The sequence below is a fragment of the Cornus florida genome, unplaced genomic scaffold, assembly GCF_030987335.1.
Source record: "Cornus florida cultivar Cherokee Brave unplaced genomic scaffold, ASM3098733v1 CherokeeBrave_3.0.0_Hap2_Chr06, whole genome shotgun sequence".
In the NCBI taxonomy this organism is placed as follows: domain Eukaryota; kingdom Viridiplantae; phylum Streptophyta; class Magnoliopsida; order Cornales; family Cornaceae; genus Cornus; species Cornus florida.
Genome location: NW_026775576.1, coordinates 73,744,912 through 73,759,606, shown reverse-complemented (window position 1 = coordinate 73,759,606; position 14,695 = coordinate 73,744,912). Strand labels below are relative to the sequence as shown.

General features: G+C 36.9%; 1 protein-coding gene across 1 annotated transcript; it reads right to left on the bottom strand.

Moving 5' to 3' along the window:
- Window positions 1–10,417: 10,417 nt before the first annotated feature.
- On the bottom strand, window positions 10,418–13,757 carry LOC132314341 (receptor-like cytoplasmic kinase 176). Its single transcript, XM_059813216.1, has 7 exons — window positions 13,581–13,757; window positions 12,726–13,072; window positions 11,757–12,003; window positions 11,332–11,470; window positions 11,093–11,235; window positions 10,847–10,979; window positions 10,418–10,737 (listed from the first exon to the last, which is right to left on the bottom strand). Exons 1-7 carry the CDS (start codon window positions 13,755–13,757, stop codon window positions 10,418–10,420), a joined length of 1,506 nt encoding a protein of 501 aa, XP_059669199.1.
- Window positions 13,758–14,695: the final 938 nt, after the last annotated feature.

Sequence of the window (14,695 nt, the reverse complement as noted above, 5' to 3'; positions counted from 1 at the left end):
ACAATGCATAATTTATCCTAATATGCTAAGGGTTTTCACAGTGTGGGAGTTTTAAGTAATGACGCACATTGTTGGCGATTGTAAAGTATCTAGTTGTATAAATTTAATTTAGCAACTTAGTTCATACAGAATAGGGTCATGCATCTAGTAGACCTTATTTGTGCATAGGTTGGATTTTAATTAATGAATTAATAAATTAGGTTTCATTAATTAAATGGAGATTGTTATTTTAATGGTTAAACTGTTCTATATGTTTCAGCAACTATTGGTTAGTACTGTGGATTTTCTGAATTATAGTTTGTCATTCTTAGCTTTATAATTGATTCTTACTATTGTTAATATTGTCAACTGGTGGACTGTACTATGGGTTAGTTGAAATTTAAGTAAATGAATTAAATTGTCAATGACATGGATGGATTCTGGATTTTAACTTGATGAACTATTAAATTTTGTCTCGCTAATTACATGGATGGATTCTGGATGGCAAGTTGATGAACTGTTTAAATTCTGTATATTAACTATTTGGATTACGTGGATATGATTTGATGAACTGCTTAAAGTGTTGTATCATTCAAGGATCATTTGCATTATATGTACCGGCATGGAACGGTAACATATTAGGGATGGATTAGATAAAAAAGCTAAGTCCTACCCCTTTAAGGAATGGATTAATTAAAACAATTAAATCCTACATGGATGCATGTCCTGTCAACTAAAATAGAACGACATAACGGATATTTGTTTTATCTTTTTGCACTAGGAAGGAATTTATATATATACTTATGGTACCATGATACGAGCTTGAGTTTCCTGATCACCGTTAGGGTGCGTATATCGCAAAGGTTGGGTAGCTAGATATAGCTGATGTTCCCTGGTAGGTCTAGGTACTTGGCTGCTGAAAAGCGTATTTTTATGTCACCTTCTACCCAGGCTGAACTATGTTATAGGCTAGTGAGCATCCTATAGTGTGTATATATATATATGAACTATTTTAGATATTGCCAAGCTATCTACGATGTATCTGCGTATCGGGTTTATGTAAGGATTGTAGTAGGATGGAACTTGCATGTGGGCCTAACCCACCTTTATTTTTCAGGTGTTCATGAGTACCAGGCTTAGGGCTTGATCGTAGTGATGCAGATACAGTCACTCACTCTTCCGACTACATAGGATTTTCTTTCTTATTTTGGTTTTGGATTATAATTCTGTAAATGTTTTACCAGTTGGAATTATTAAGGGTCCACTAGATGGATTCCCGAGTTGTATAGATTTGAAGGATTTAAATGATATTAATTTATTATTTTAAGTTGAGGATTTTTATTTTAGAATTCTTTCAGCGTTTTGTTATTTTATTCTTAATTCAATTTTTATTCCTACTTGTTTACATATTGATTGTTTGATATCCCTCAGATCTGTGCTCGGACTTGATCACCCGTGACTCTAGAATCGAGGGGTATCACAGTTGAAGAAGCATAGCGCAATAATCAGGGCCAATCACCGTGATTGTCGCAGGCTAACCTTGGAAAACAACCGACACCAAGATTTAGTAGCTAAGGTTCGATCCAACCGTTCCTGAATATGAGCTTTCCTGCCCCGGTGATTACTCCACGTAAAAGGGTACCTTTCAAATCCCAAATCCAATAGCCCACAGTCATTTATCATGGTCAGAAAATTCTTCAATTTACCCAATAGGGTTTTGGATTACTCCCACATTTTTCCTTAGTTGATAACGAATCATTAAAATCTCCAATGAAGAGCTAGGAATGTTTCATTCGTTTAAGATATTCCTGGGTCACTCGAATGCCATCATCGGTACTAGCATAAATAAAAGTTAGAATCCAGGAACCTTGACCAGTGAAACAAAATTCTATCGTAATTTGATGGGTTAAGTGCAAAAAACCCCCCTCTACTATCGATATAGTACATATCAGTCCCTGTGTAGTAAAAAAAACCCCCTATACTATCAATTTGGTGTGATTGGGTCCCTGGTGGTGTAAAATAACGATAATACCCCCACTTCAGTTGAATAAATTAATGATTATAATACAGGCCATGTAAAATGACCTTTTTGTCCAAATTTGTATAAAATGGGGTCTGTTTGGCAGAAGGGTAATATAAATCTCAAATTGTATAAAATAGGGATAACCTAAACCTGAATATAATTAAATCTAAAACCAAACATGCCCTTAAACTTCTCTCTCCACAACTTCACCGACCATCTCTCTTCATCTTCTCCGGTCATCGGAGCTTTTTCCGCTGACTTCACATATATATATGTGTGTGTGTTTTTACAGAAAGTTCTTAAAATATCTTATTCTCTCTCCATCATCACCTTGTTGATACTATAATTACCTACAAGATTACCTACGATCACTTGATTCTCTAATTTTTGATCCTTTTTCGATTTTTGAATTTTCTAATTGGATTGATTGTCTGCTCTAATCGGTTCGTTTGAATTTTGTTTTTAGTTAACGCGTTGAATGATTTTCGATTTTAATAGAAACTACTTTGAAGCTTAAAATTGAAACTTTCTCTCTCTTTATATATATATACACATTTGAACGATAGTCATGTTGGATCTTAATCTCGGTGTTGATGACAATGGGGTTTCAATCATGATGGTGGAGAAGTTTGTGTTGACGGTTCTGGAGGAGGCCAGATGGACGAATCAGACGCTTTGAATTCGTCTATCGTGAATGTCGAAGCTTTAAGCAATGCTGGTGACGACGACACTTGCCAACGGCGGTGATAAGTTCACCTTCAATTTCGGTATATTGAAGGTCGATGGTGACTTCAGTAACGTTAATTTTGACTCTCTGATGATGGTCGATGGCGATTTCCATCGCCCGCTGTTCCAGTTCAGGTTCGCCGTTTGCCGTTCGCAAGCTTCAACCGCTGGGTTCGCCATTTTTTTATATTCTGGACAAGCTTCTTTTAAGATTCTGGTCAAGCTTCTTTTAATTTCCCTCAAATATATGTTGCAGGTGATGAGAAGTACTGGAGCATTTGTTGCCCTTAAATAAATCACACCAGAGTTGTTCAGTCTTTGAATCAAGCTTGCCGGAACTGTTGATGCAGAATGAAACTCGTCAGACTTGTTCATGCAGCTCGCCGGAAAAATACAAGGTGGAGCTCGCTGGTTCTTGTCGGTTTTTTCTCATTGAATTTTCTGGGTCTATCAAGCTTCAAATTTGTCAACTTTTGATCGCCGGAGTTGCCTCTTATTGCTTTTCACACTTTTAATTGATTTATCAATTTCCTTCCAAGAGAGCACTACATGGTGACCTGTTATTTGGGAAATAACTTTGATAGTGCACGCTTGAAAAGTTTTGCAATACTCCATCACTGCACAGATTTCGTCCAAACACCGTCGCCGCATATTGCGCCCATGATCGTTGACGTCGCATAAGATTGTCGCCACTACAAATCGTCGCGGTTGGGTCTGTCGAAAGCTCACCGGAACAGTTTTTCATGGCTCCCCACTCAACTACGAGTCTACGGCACACAGAACTGGATCCCGTCAAAACAAGAACATACTGGAACTGAAGATTGTTGATACTCTTAGTTGAATTACCCCTAACAAGTGAAACTTGTAGCCTCTGTTTGTTTCACCATGGATAGCACTCAGTCTTTTATGTAGTTTATTGGAGTTGATCGCTGAAACTATTCTGAACTCTCACCGGACTGAAACCCACAACTCTCAATTTGAACCCATTCTTACCCATGTCAACATGGCACAACATTGGTCCAATTATGGGTTCTATATCTCCCTTGTGATTCTCAGACATTCCAATTTGCCAGGCTGTTATGCTTCGCCTCTCATTCTCGTTTATTGCATGAAAATACTGCTTTGCTTTTAAATGATGTGTCTAAGTTTTCTTACTTAGTAAGGCATGAGAGTTGGACAAATCGAACTTCTAGACACGTGCAGCATGTAACATAAGATACAAATGCATGCCATAACAGATGGTACTAGATAAATGAAGTAGAAAATTGAAACTAAGAAATCCAGTTGCCCACCACAGTGACACTTTCTTTTTGATCTTACAGTGCCACATGCATCTTTTATATCATTAGGCTTAAGCATTCGAGCTTGTAGAAAATAGAACTTTATGTCCAAGACAGGGGCTTGGTCTATCTATGGCTTTCAACGTTCACTTCAACTGGACACAGACCATAAATCAAAACATGTGACTGTACAGACATCCACAAAAGTCATATGGAAGCATCTGTAGCATGTGCTGATGATCTTTTGTTTGCTGCTCTGACCTTCTAGAACCAGATTCACTTCTCTGGCTTTATAAGATAAGAAGAAAGGGAAAGAAAAGGAAAAAAGAAGAAGAAGAAGAAGAAGAAGTGAGGAAAGTGAGGGTGCGAAGAAGTGAGGAAAGTGAGGGTGCGAAGAAGTGAGGAAAGCCAGGAAACTGAGGGTCTTTTCTGCACAAATTGTGAGGGGCAAAATGGGAAACAAAAGGGTAAAATAGGGTTTTAAGTTTTACTTTTTGTAAAAAGTTGTCAGAGGGACCGGTAACGCACCTTTTTTGAATTTTTTGAACTTGCATGCACTTTTTCAAAAAGTAAGGACTGCACAAAGTCTATATATCCGGGATTTTTTGCACTTAACCCTAATTTGATACTCACAATAATTCACAATACGGAATAACTTGTGATGGCTCCAAAACACAGCAATACCTTCAGCTACCCCAACCGAGTCAACATTTCATACAAAATTCACCTTTAATCGTCGGCGAAGCCTCTGCAGTTTCTTTAATTAATTGCGATTTGGTCTCAAGTAAGACAATAACATCCGGACAGTGATGGCGGTAAAAATGCAGCAATTGTCTACAGTGACACAACTACCCACTCCTTGACAATTCCAAACCAAAAATCGAAGTGGAGGATGAGGCCGAATAGTCGAACTAGCAGAATTACAAGGAAGATGAGTAGTCACAAGTTTTGTCACTGAATAAGTATGTTCTGAAAACCCTGGATTACTCCGACTTGGCCGACAGATGGAGTCGAGACACTGATGAATTAAGGGTTTTTGGGCCAGACAGGAGTAGCCCAACTTTAGAGGCGACATATCAGTGAACCCCCTAACTGAGCCAGGGTTTATATTTAAACTCGGCCCATCAATCGAGGCCCAATTTCTACCAGAGTCGAGGCCCACAACTGTTGTCCTAGCTTTATCGCAGCCAGGAATCGGCATATCACTATAGTAGGAAACTTGCATAGCCGCCATGGTTAAACCTTCAATCAATTCCAAGATCACCGTTCACGAGAGGCAGACCAACACTGATACTCTTCCAGAAGACAACACCATACACTTCCAGAATTCTGTGGGAAGCAAATTCAACTCAGATCAGATTAATCGCCGGCACAAACCAAGCACCACTACCACACTCCGATACACAGAGTCTCCTACACTAGTTTTGCCCAATAAGCGAAGCACCAACTCCAAATATGGGCAGGTTATGGCACAACCGGAACAGGTCAAACAATACTCGAATCATAATCTCCACACACACTCGACCAGGACAGCATGGTAGGAAAAAGAACCAAAAACAACCACGAAAATCACCCAAGAACGGAGAAAAGAGCAAGAAAGCATAGAGAGGAGAACAAAACGTTAAAAGTCGGAGGACACAACGAATCGAATCCAAGAGATTCCCCTCTGAATTGCCATGATACAAGAAGCGAAACAACAGCGGCCAAACACACCCAACCAACACCCAAGGAAGATCGACAATAAAACCGGGCACAAATCGCCCCAGATCAGCAAATCAACACTCACAACTTGCGAAGGAGTGAAAGCAAAAGAGCAAAACGCTCAATCTCTCGATGAATCGAGAACATTCTGAAGACAGAGCAAAAGAGCAAAACGCTCAATCTCTCGATGAATCGAGAACATTCTGAAGACAGAGCAAAAGAGCAAAACGCTCAATCTCTCGATGAATCGAGAACATTCTGAAGACAGAGCAAAAGAGCAAAACGCTCAATCTCTTGATGAAATGAGAACATTGTGAAGACAGAGACCCTTGACGGCGAAAGGAAGAAAAATGGAATGGATGTCAACTCTCTATTCCTTTAGTACTATATATAATCAGAGTAGAAATTAAACAAAAGTTGTATCCAATTAGCATGAGTCTTTCCTTGCATACATATGGGCCTGTTTTGGACCTAACCCAATTGCTAGTAAAGGCTACGGACAAGCCTGTAGTGGAGGATACAAGCTCATACCAGAAGCCCATGATGTAAAGGGGTTATTGTAATACCCCGATATTTTAAATGATTTATTAAATTAGGATTGATTACTTTTATTTTATTTTAAAATAATTTATTTGATTTATTTTGAATTAATTGTGTTTATTTTAAGTTTTAATTGATTTGTTCTATTGAGTCCTTAGATTAATTGTTTTATTTTATTTATATTTCATGAATTATTGATATAATGATTGTTGTGTGTGTGCTTAATTATTGATTGAATTGTTGACGTGTTGATTTTATTGGTATGGTATGACTTAGTTGTAAATTTTTGTTTGTTTATGTGCTTTATGTAATTAATTATTTTAATTTAAGTGTTTATTTAATTATTTTATTTATTTAAATAAATTGGAGGGCTTAAGGAAAGTTAGACCAAAGGATATGGTCTTGGGCTTAGATGAAACCTTGTTGAGTTAATTAATAAAGACCCATGATTATGTGATTATTTAAATGATCGTTTTTGAATAATTATATATATATATATATTTATTTATTTATTGATATATATGATTTAATTAACTAATAATTATTTATATATATATATTTATTTATTTATTGATATATATGATTTAATTAACTAATAATTATTTAAAGATAATTATTTTTATTTTTATTTGGTAATTCTAGTAGGAATATGATTAGGGTAATTAATGTGTATAAATATACACATAAGGTTTTATTGTTGAAAGTTTTTCATATTAGAAAATAAGAAAGGTAGAGAGAGAGAAGAAAATAAGACTGACAAGGAGGATGCTGGATCAACGAAAGAGGACGCCGGAATTGGAATAGACAATTAAAGCTTGAAGCGTCGGTTTCGTTTCGAAACCTTTAGGCGAGTTCTTTTCTAACTTTCCTCTTATAACTCATAAGGATTTTACCTTGAGTATCAATGCTTTAATTAAATTTATTAATTACCAAAAATTATTACAATTAATTCTAAAAATATTTCAGAAATTATAAAACAATTCCAGAAAATTACAGAAAAATCCATGTGGTGGAGTGGGTCGTTAAAAATTGTATCAAAGCTTGACCCAAGTGGAAGTGTGCTGACAGGGACGTCGGACCTCCAAGGGGAGTGGACTGTGATGACCCTGTGGGCGGGTGTGCCGTGGACGGGTACAAGACACTGTCAGGCTACCATACTAGCGAGTTACGGGTGCACAATCCCATATCGTCTGCGTAAGGGAAATGTGAAGTGCTTATATGTAGGTGTGTCACTTCAATTGATATGAGGCTTTTTAGGGCAAAACCCAAGAGTAAAACTGTGCAAGCTCAGGTCCAAAGCGGACAATATCATACCATGTGGTGGAGTGAGTCGTTACAGTTATGTTGCCCAATTCTTTACAATGCTTCTATGTTGTAAGTAACGAGGAATATTAAAAGAATTTGGCAAAAGTGCAAAAAAAGAAACCTGAGATTTTACCAAGGGAGCACAATACCCCTATATGGTATAAAAGTGAGCAAATTAGTCTAGGTAGTTTCAAAAGTGAGCAACTTACCTCCTTACGTTTCACCTCTAACCATTTTCCGTCCGATGTCATTTTGTATTTACCAAACTACCTCCTATAATTAACTTTTGTTTAGAAAAAAAAATATAAAAGACAAAATATCTTAAACACGCTTTATAATATAAACCGAGGCATTACATGGCCCTAAATTGACTCAAGTGTTGTAACTCTTAATGTGGTCCTCTACCTATTTTATGTGAACTCGGTCCGAATAGGTTTCTTACTTTTTTTTTTTTTTTTTTTTTTTAAATAAAAAATAAAAAATTTAATAGCTATCTACTTAAACCAAAATGAATCCGAATCAAATTATAATTCTCTATCCTCTCCCTTTATACGTTTGATTGTAATTACTATATCTCTCATCTGGGTGGCAATCAATCCCCCATCAGGTAATTCTCAAATTAAAGGGTCGTTCCAGTTCCCATGATGTTTCACTATCTAGGTCAATAGTAGTCTCATTCCTCGTTCATGCATAGATAGAACCCCATTTAATTTCAAGTTTCAGCTGTCTTTTTTCTCCAGCAACTTTATAGAAAGATGAACAAAAGCCTTAAGTGGTATATGAATTCATTTCTTTGTGTGTTGGTATTGACCATGTCAAAGGAGCAAATCATATGATAAATTTGTTTATTTTTTATTTTTTTAAATGTAAGGACACTTGTCAGTTTAGCAATACGCCACATTAGTGGTGAATATAAGTTTTCTACTCACAGGTGAGTAGGCAAGTATTGTCCAAATTACAAAGGAATGATTCCTCTCTCTTTTCCCTTTCCTTTCACCAAACACAAAAAACCCATTTTATTGGATAATACTTGCCTACTCATCGGTGAGTAGAAAGTTCACACTCACCATTGATGTGTCGCAAAAATTGAATGACAAGTGTCCCATGATAAACTAATAATAATAGAAAATAAAAAATTCAAAATGCTATTCGGTTTAAACCCAACATGATTCAAATCAAACCATAATCCTCCCCTTCTTACTTGCGAAAGCACTTCTCAAATACTTTCGTGGGAATTTAATATTATTATGATGTTTTCTTAAGAAACAATATGACCAAAATCAAATTTTAGTAATTACAATCCAATGTACAGAGGGAGAGGAGAGAGAATTATAATTTGATTTAGATTCATTTGGGTTTAATCAGATAGTTATTAAATTATTTATTTATTTATTTTTTTTGATAAGTATTTATTATTTATTTTTTAAAATGTAAGTACACTTGTCAGTTTAGCAATGCACCGTATACGTGGTGAGTATAAGTTTCCTACTCACTGGTGAGTAAGTAAGTATTGTCCTCTTTTATCCCCCTTTCAACTATCCCTCCTCAATCCTTCTCTCCAATCAAATATAGCATAAGGGTTGCATTCAAGTTTGTTGTTGGAGCAAGCCTTTATTTTTTTTAACTTACACATACAAAAAAAAAAAAGAAAAGAAAAAAAGGGAGAAGATTATTAGTGGGGGTGGACAAATAATCCACGAATTTGTGAATTTGATCTGATCCGGTACGATCGGATCAGATTGCTACACTCAATGATCAGTGGCGAATTTAATAAAATCGAATCTGTAAGTTCCGTAACTTACAGATTGAATCACGAATTGGACTGTTAAAAATCCGATCCGATCCATGAAATATATATGTATATATATATTCAAATAATATATTTGTTAATTTAATTACTTAATGATAATTTAATGGATTCAAATGATGTATTAGTTAATAATTATTTAAATATATGAATTAATATAAATAAATTAAAATTTATCTATTAGGTTATGGTTAAAAGACAAATAAATAATAAATAATATTAATTATAAAAATAAAAATAAAAATAATAAATAATAAATAATAAATAATTTAAATAAAATTCAATACGCGGATTTAATTTGATCCGATTCGTTATTACACGGTTCCGATCCGATCCGTAGAATAATGGATTGGTGATGGATTAAGATTTGCTTAATCCGTTGGAAGCGGATCGAATTAGGATTGATGCCTAATCTAATTCGATCTGTGTCACCCCTAATTATTAGGGCTTATAATTAAGATTTAGATACAGATTGAAGATTAGGATTTTTATTTGCAAGAGAGATACAAAATCAAAGAGAAAAAGAGAGAATCAAAGTCATAGTTGAAGAGAGGGAAAGAATTGATGAACGAGACCCGGTCAAAAGCAGGACATTTAAATCAGACGCTATATCATTATTCTTTTATTCTTATCAAATATATAGAAATCAAAAGAGGAAATTGGTAGAAGACGCGCGTGTTTGAATATAAAAGTACTTCTTCATGAACAATAACGTATACTTTAACTAAAATAATAATCGGGACTCGTAAGTTAAGATCAAAAGCTTAAGTAAATGTAAATGGAGTAGAAAAGGAATTTTGGTAGGAGACTTGTCAAAATATAAAAGTAATTCTCTCTCAACAGTCATATAGTTTAGAGAATAATAGACGTGACTTGTAAGTTAACCTATAAAACAAAATTAGACACAGATAATTTAATTTAATTAAGGTAACTGTTAATTTAATATGAAGTAGAAGAGAAATTTGGTAGAAATGGTGTTTAAATATAAAAGTAATTCTCTGTGTACTTTACAAAAATGGCAACAATCGCCAAATAATTGCATTTCCTGTGGAATGATCACGTTGTGTGAGGCTCCTGAAGTTGCTCCAATGCTTTGACCACCTCATCCATGTTTGGCCTCAACATCGGTTTTGTTTCTAGGCATTCTTTAACAATTGTAGCTGCTCTTAGTGCTGCATCCACTGAGTACTGGCCTTCGATGCGAGCATCCATCACACGGACTACTGTTTTGCCTTTGCTGGCTAGGTAAGGCTTAACCAATTCGACAAGCCTGCATTCCCCCGGTGGACGGTTCTTGTCAAATGCTCGTCCACCAGTCAAAATCTCGAAGAGAGCAACCCCAAAATTATATATATCACTTTTGGTAGTTGCACGGCCTTCCCAAGAGAAGAGAATGAATTAAGCATCAGAAGGGAGGATATGAACATTAGGTTTGTTAGAAAACTGTTTTTAGATAATTAGAATAAAACCTAGAATTTAGAATACCCGTGTCTACATACTCAGGAGATGCATAAGCCAGTTCATCATCCGTACATATGGCCGCTTCAGGAGGTTTATAACCAATGACATGGATTTCATTGTCTAGTGGCCCAACCTTGGTCGACTCTGAAATAGAAAGCTTTACATTGAAGTCTTGTCAATTAACAATGAAATTTTTATGAGTCCACAAATATATATTGTTGAACTTTCAGAAGAAGCATTGAAAAAAATTTATTGAAGTGTTTCACATACAGAATCAAGCAGGATATTAGAGGATTCGAAAACGCGATATATGACTCTTGCTTTTGGGCTGTGAAGATATGCAAGTCCCTTTGCAGCGCCAAGAGCAACCTTCATACGGAGGTTCCAAGAAAGTGGTTCGACGTAAGAAGCCCCTGTTAATTCCAACAACAAGTACTAAGGTCTCTGAATAATATATATATAAAGAGAATTGGTTGAAGAGCTAATTAATGTCATAATTAAGAACTTACTCGAAAATAGATGATTTTTCAAGCTACCTGGAAACATGAACTCATCATATACCAGAAGCTGATGTTCGTCCTCTAAACAGTACCTGACCAGTTTCACAATATTGGGATGAGACAGCTGCCCTAAATAATTAATTTCTGCCTGTACTTGGTAGACAAGGCTTGTCAAGACTAAAAATTTATTTGTACCCTACCAATGTAAGATGTACTAATTTAAGGATTCTAATCATATGTGAAAAAATTAAGAATATCAGGATATTGTATATGTGGTATCCTATCCAATGAACAATTATGAAAACTCTCAATTTGTCTGAATACACGAAAAATTGAGAATTTATATGTTTGTTTATTGGCGAGGGGCATCACTTGTAAGAATCCCAGGTATTGTAAACTATGTAGAAAGGTCAGATAATAGAGATTATACATACCAACCATTCCTGGTGACTACTGTGAAAACTATGTGGCGGGTTTGGTCTCTCTACAGCTACAACCATGCCAGTCCCTGGTTTGGTAGCTCTAAATGTATTCTTATCAATCCAGCCTTTAAAGACAAGACCAGAACTACCTTCTGATCGGAAGTTCTTGGTGGCTCTTTTGAGTTTGCTAATGGCAAAGCTCTTCAAATTAGGGGATTGTAAAATCTCATCCTCCATCGGAGGAGTAAATTGCACGTAGACCCCAATACATGTATATCAATACCAAAAACATCCATTAATTCACCAGACAATGCTGGGCAGAAAATGGTAATTCTCAACAAACAAATTCGATCACTTTTAAATTTACATAATCTCTGATTATGAGTTAACCACATCACAAGATAGAGCAATTCAATTTTTATGTGAAAAGACGTATTGAGCACTGATAGGGAAAAATATAAACCTAACCTACCCTCGATAAGATTGATTAGATTTCATTATCAAGGATAATGAAATCAAATCTGACGTGGTTCAACAAGTAAGAATAATCCTACTATAACTAGAGGAGGTCAAAAGGATTAAATCATATCCCGACATATCTGGTAATAAATCTCCTATGATTTCGTACAAGCGGAAGATAAGGTCAACCATCGATATCAGCGGAACGATTTTGATTCCAATCGACAGTCATAAATAGGGCATCGAGCCATTAAAGAAGGTACGACGTAAAAACTATTATTAATCCCTGCCTTCTTTTTAGACCTCCGTGACTAATTTGATCGTCGGAGAGCTCTTGGCAGGCACCACACCGGTGCCGTCAAGGTTTATCGATCTTCTCCTCTCTTCCTTGCAGGAAAACGATATCGTATCGGATTGCGCGAATTTCAGCCTCAATAGTTGGCGCCGTCTGTGGGAATCACGATTCCCTTGAATCAATTAATTACTCGTTGGGTATATACGTTTGCAGTCCGGTATGGTTACCGAAGGAACACCGTCGCAGGGATCTGGTTAAATGGTAGAGTCGGGTGAAAACCTGGACGTCCCAAATGACCAGGCACAGCTTGCAGCGTTGGAACTACAGGTTCAAACTTTGAGTCAGGGTATGAACCAGTTGATCCAGTAAAATGCAACGCTCTTGCAACACCTTGTTCCACCGGCTCAACAAAACTTTCCCGGACAAGATCTCTCAAGTCCAAACGGAGGTAATGAAAATCTTGAAGAGAGGGATAATCATTCCCCCCAAAATGAGACTGAAGTGGAACAAAGCCAAGTGGGAACCCGACATAGAGAGGTGGTTCACCTATCTCTCCTACGGAGTTCCCGACCTCCTGAAAGCATAACCTTCTGTCTTAAGGAAAAGACAAAGAAAGTTACCCATCTCGACTTGCAGATCAAAGATCTTAAGGGGAAAATGGAAGATGTAATGCAGGTTATGAAAGGGAAAGGTCCTGCCGCCGTAGATGACCTGGTACAAAGGACCAACTTGCCTTTCAGTCCCGCCGTTATGAAATGTCCACTACCTAGCAAGTTCAGGATGCCCTTGTTAGAAAGCTTCGATGGGACCAAAGATCCCCTCGATCACCTGGAAACTTTTTAAGCTCTTATGCATTTACACGTTGTGCCAGATGAAATCATGTGCCGAGCTTTTCCCACCACACTTAAGGGATCAGCGAGAGTTTGGTTCAACAAGTTGAAGCCAGGAACCATCAACACCTTCGAAGAATGGAGTAAGCAGTTTGTGAGCCATTTCATTGCAGGTCAGAGGCATAGGAGGCCGGCTACCTACCTGTTTACCGTGGAGCAACAAAAGGAAGAGTCGATTCGGGAATACATCACCCGATTCAACGCAGAGATGTTGCAGATAGAAGAGACAGACGACAAGGTAGCTTTGACCGCTTTCATATGAGGACTCCAAACCTCCAGATTCTTATTCTCCTTATTAAAAGAACCTCCCACCAGCATGATAAAGTTGCTAGTCAGAGCGCAAAAACACATCAACGTTGAAGACACCATGAGTGCAAGAAAGGAAGGAGAGGACAAGAAGAGGCCAGCCCCTCTCGCCAGGGATGAAAATAATACCAAATATAAGAAATCGTTCTTCAGCCAGAGTGACAGCACATATCATGAGAATGACTCAGATGAGTATACCGATTAGAAATTGTCTCGCGGCTGGAATTAGCCTTATCAAGTCATTCACAATAAAGACTGGGGGCATCTTAGTTAATCATTTTAAATGGAGGGTAGCTCCATCACGTGTTATTTTGTTTTTAATAATGATGGTCTTTAATAAAATTCCTTTTAGTTTATACGTGCAGTATCCCCGTACTATAAGGGATAGTAAATGAGTGTCCTGTATTACAAGGACCTGGGCTGAATGAATCCCGTAATCCGTATCCCCGTACTATAAGGGGATAGTAAATGAGTGTCCTATATTACAAGGACCCGGGCTGAATAAATCCTGTAATCCGTATCCCCGTACTAAAAGGGGATAGTAAATGAGTGTCCTGTATTACAAGGACCCGGGCTGAATGAATCCCGTAATCCGTATCCCCGTACTATAAGGGAATAGTAAATGAGTGTCCTGTATTACAAGGACCCGGGTTGAATGAATCCCGTCATCCATATCCCTGGACTATAGGGGATAAGTATCTTGTATTATCAGGACCTGGGTTGAATGAATCCCGTAATCCATATCCCTGTAATATAAGGATAATAAATGAATGTCCTGTACTACAAGGACCTGGATTGGATGAATTTCATAATGAATATCCCCTTACAATAAGTGATAGTAAATAAAAATCCTTTATTAAAGAGGTGAACTGAGTAAAACTCGTAAAGTTCAATTCCCTTACTAAAGGGACGAGCTGAGTAAAACTTGTAAATTCCCTTATTAAGGAGTGAAACTCGTATAATTTATTTCCTTATAAAAGGAAGAGTACTGTTCCCTCGGG

What these genes read in the sequence shown, in the direction of transcription:
- LOC132314341 (XM_059813216.1), bottom strand. Translation starts at nt 13,757, where the DNA reads ATGGTGTCTTCAACGTTGATGTGTTTTTGCGCTCTGACTAGCAACTTT. An exon ending in ACATCTCTGCGTTGAATCGG is followed by an intron (nt 13,073 to 13,580) that starts GTGATGTATTCC and finishes TTATGCTTTCAG; the next exon opens with GAGGTCGGGAACTCCGTAGG. An exon ending in GTAGTCACCAGGAATGGTTG is followed by an intron (nt 11,471 to 11,756) that starts GTATGTATAATC and finishes TACCAAGTACAG; the next exon opens with GCAGAAATTAATTATTTAGG.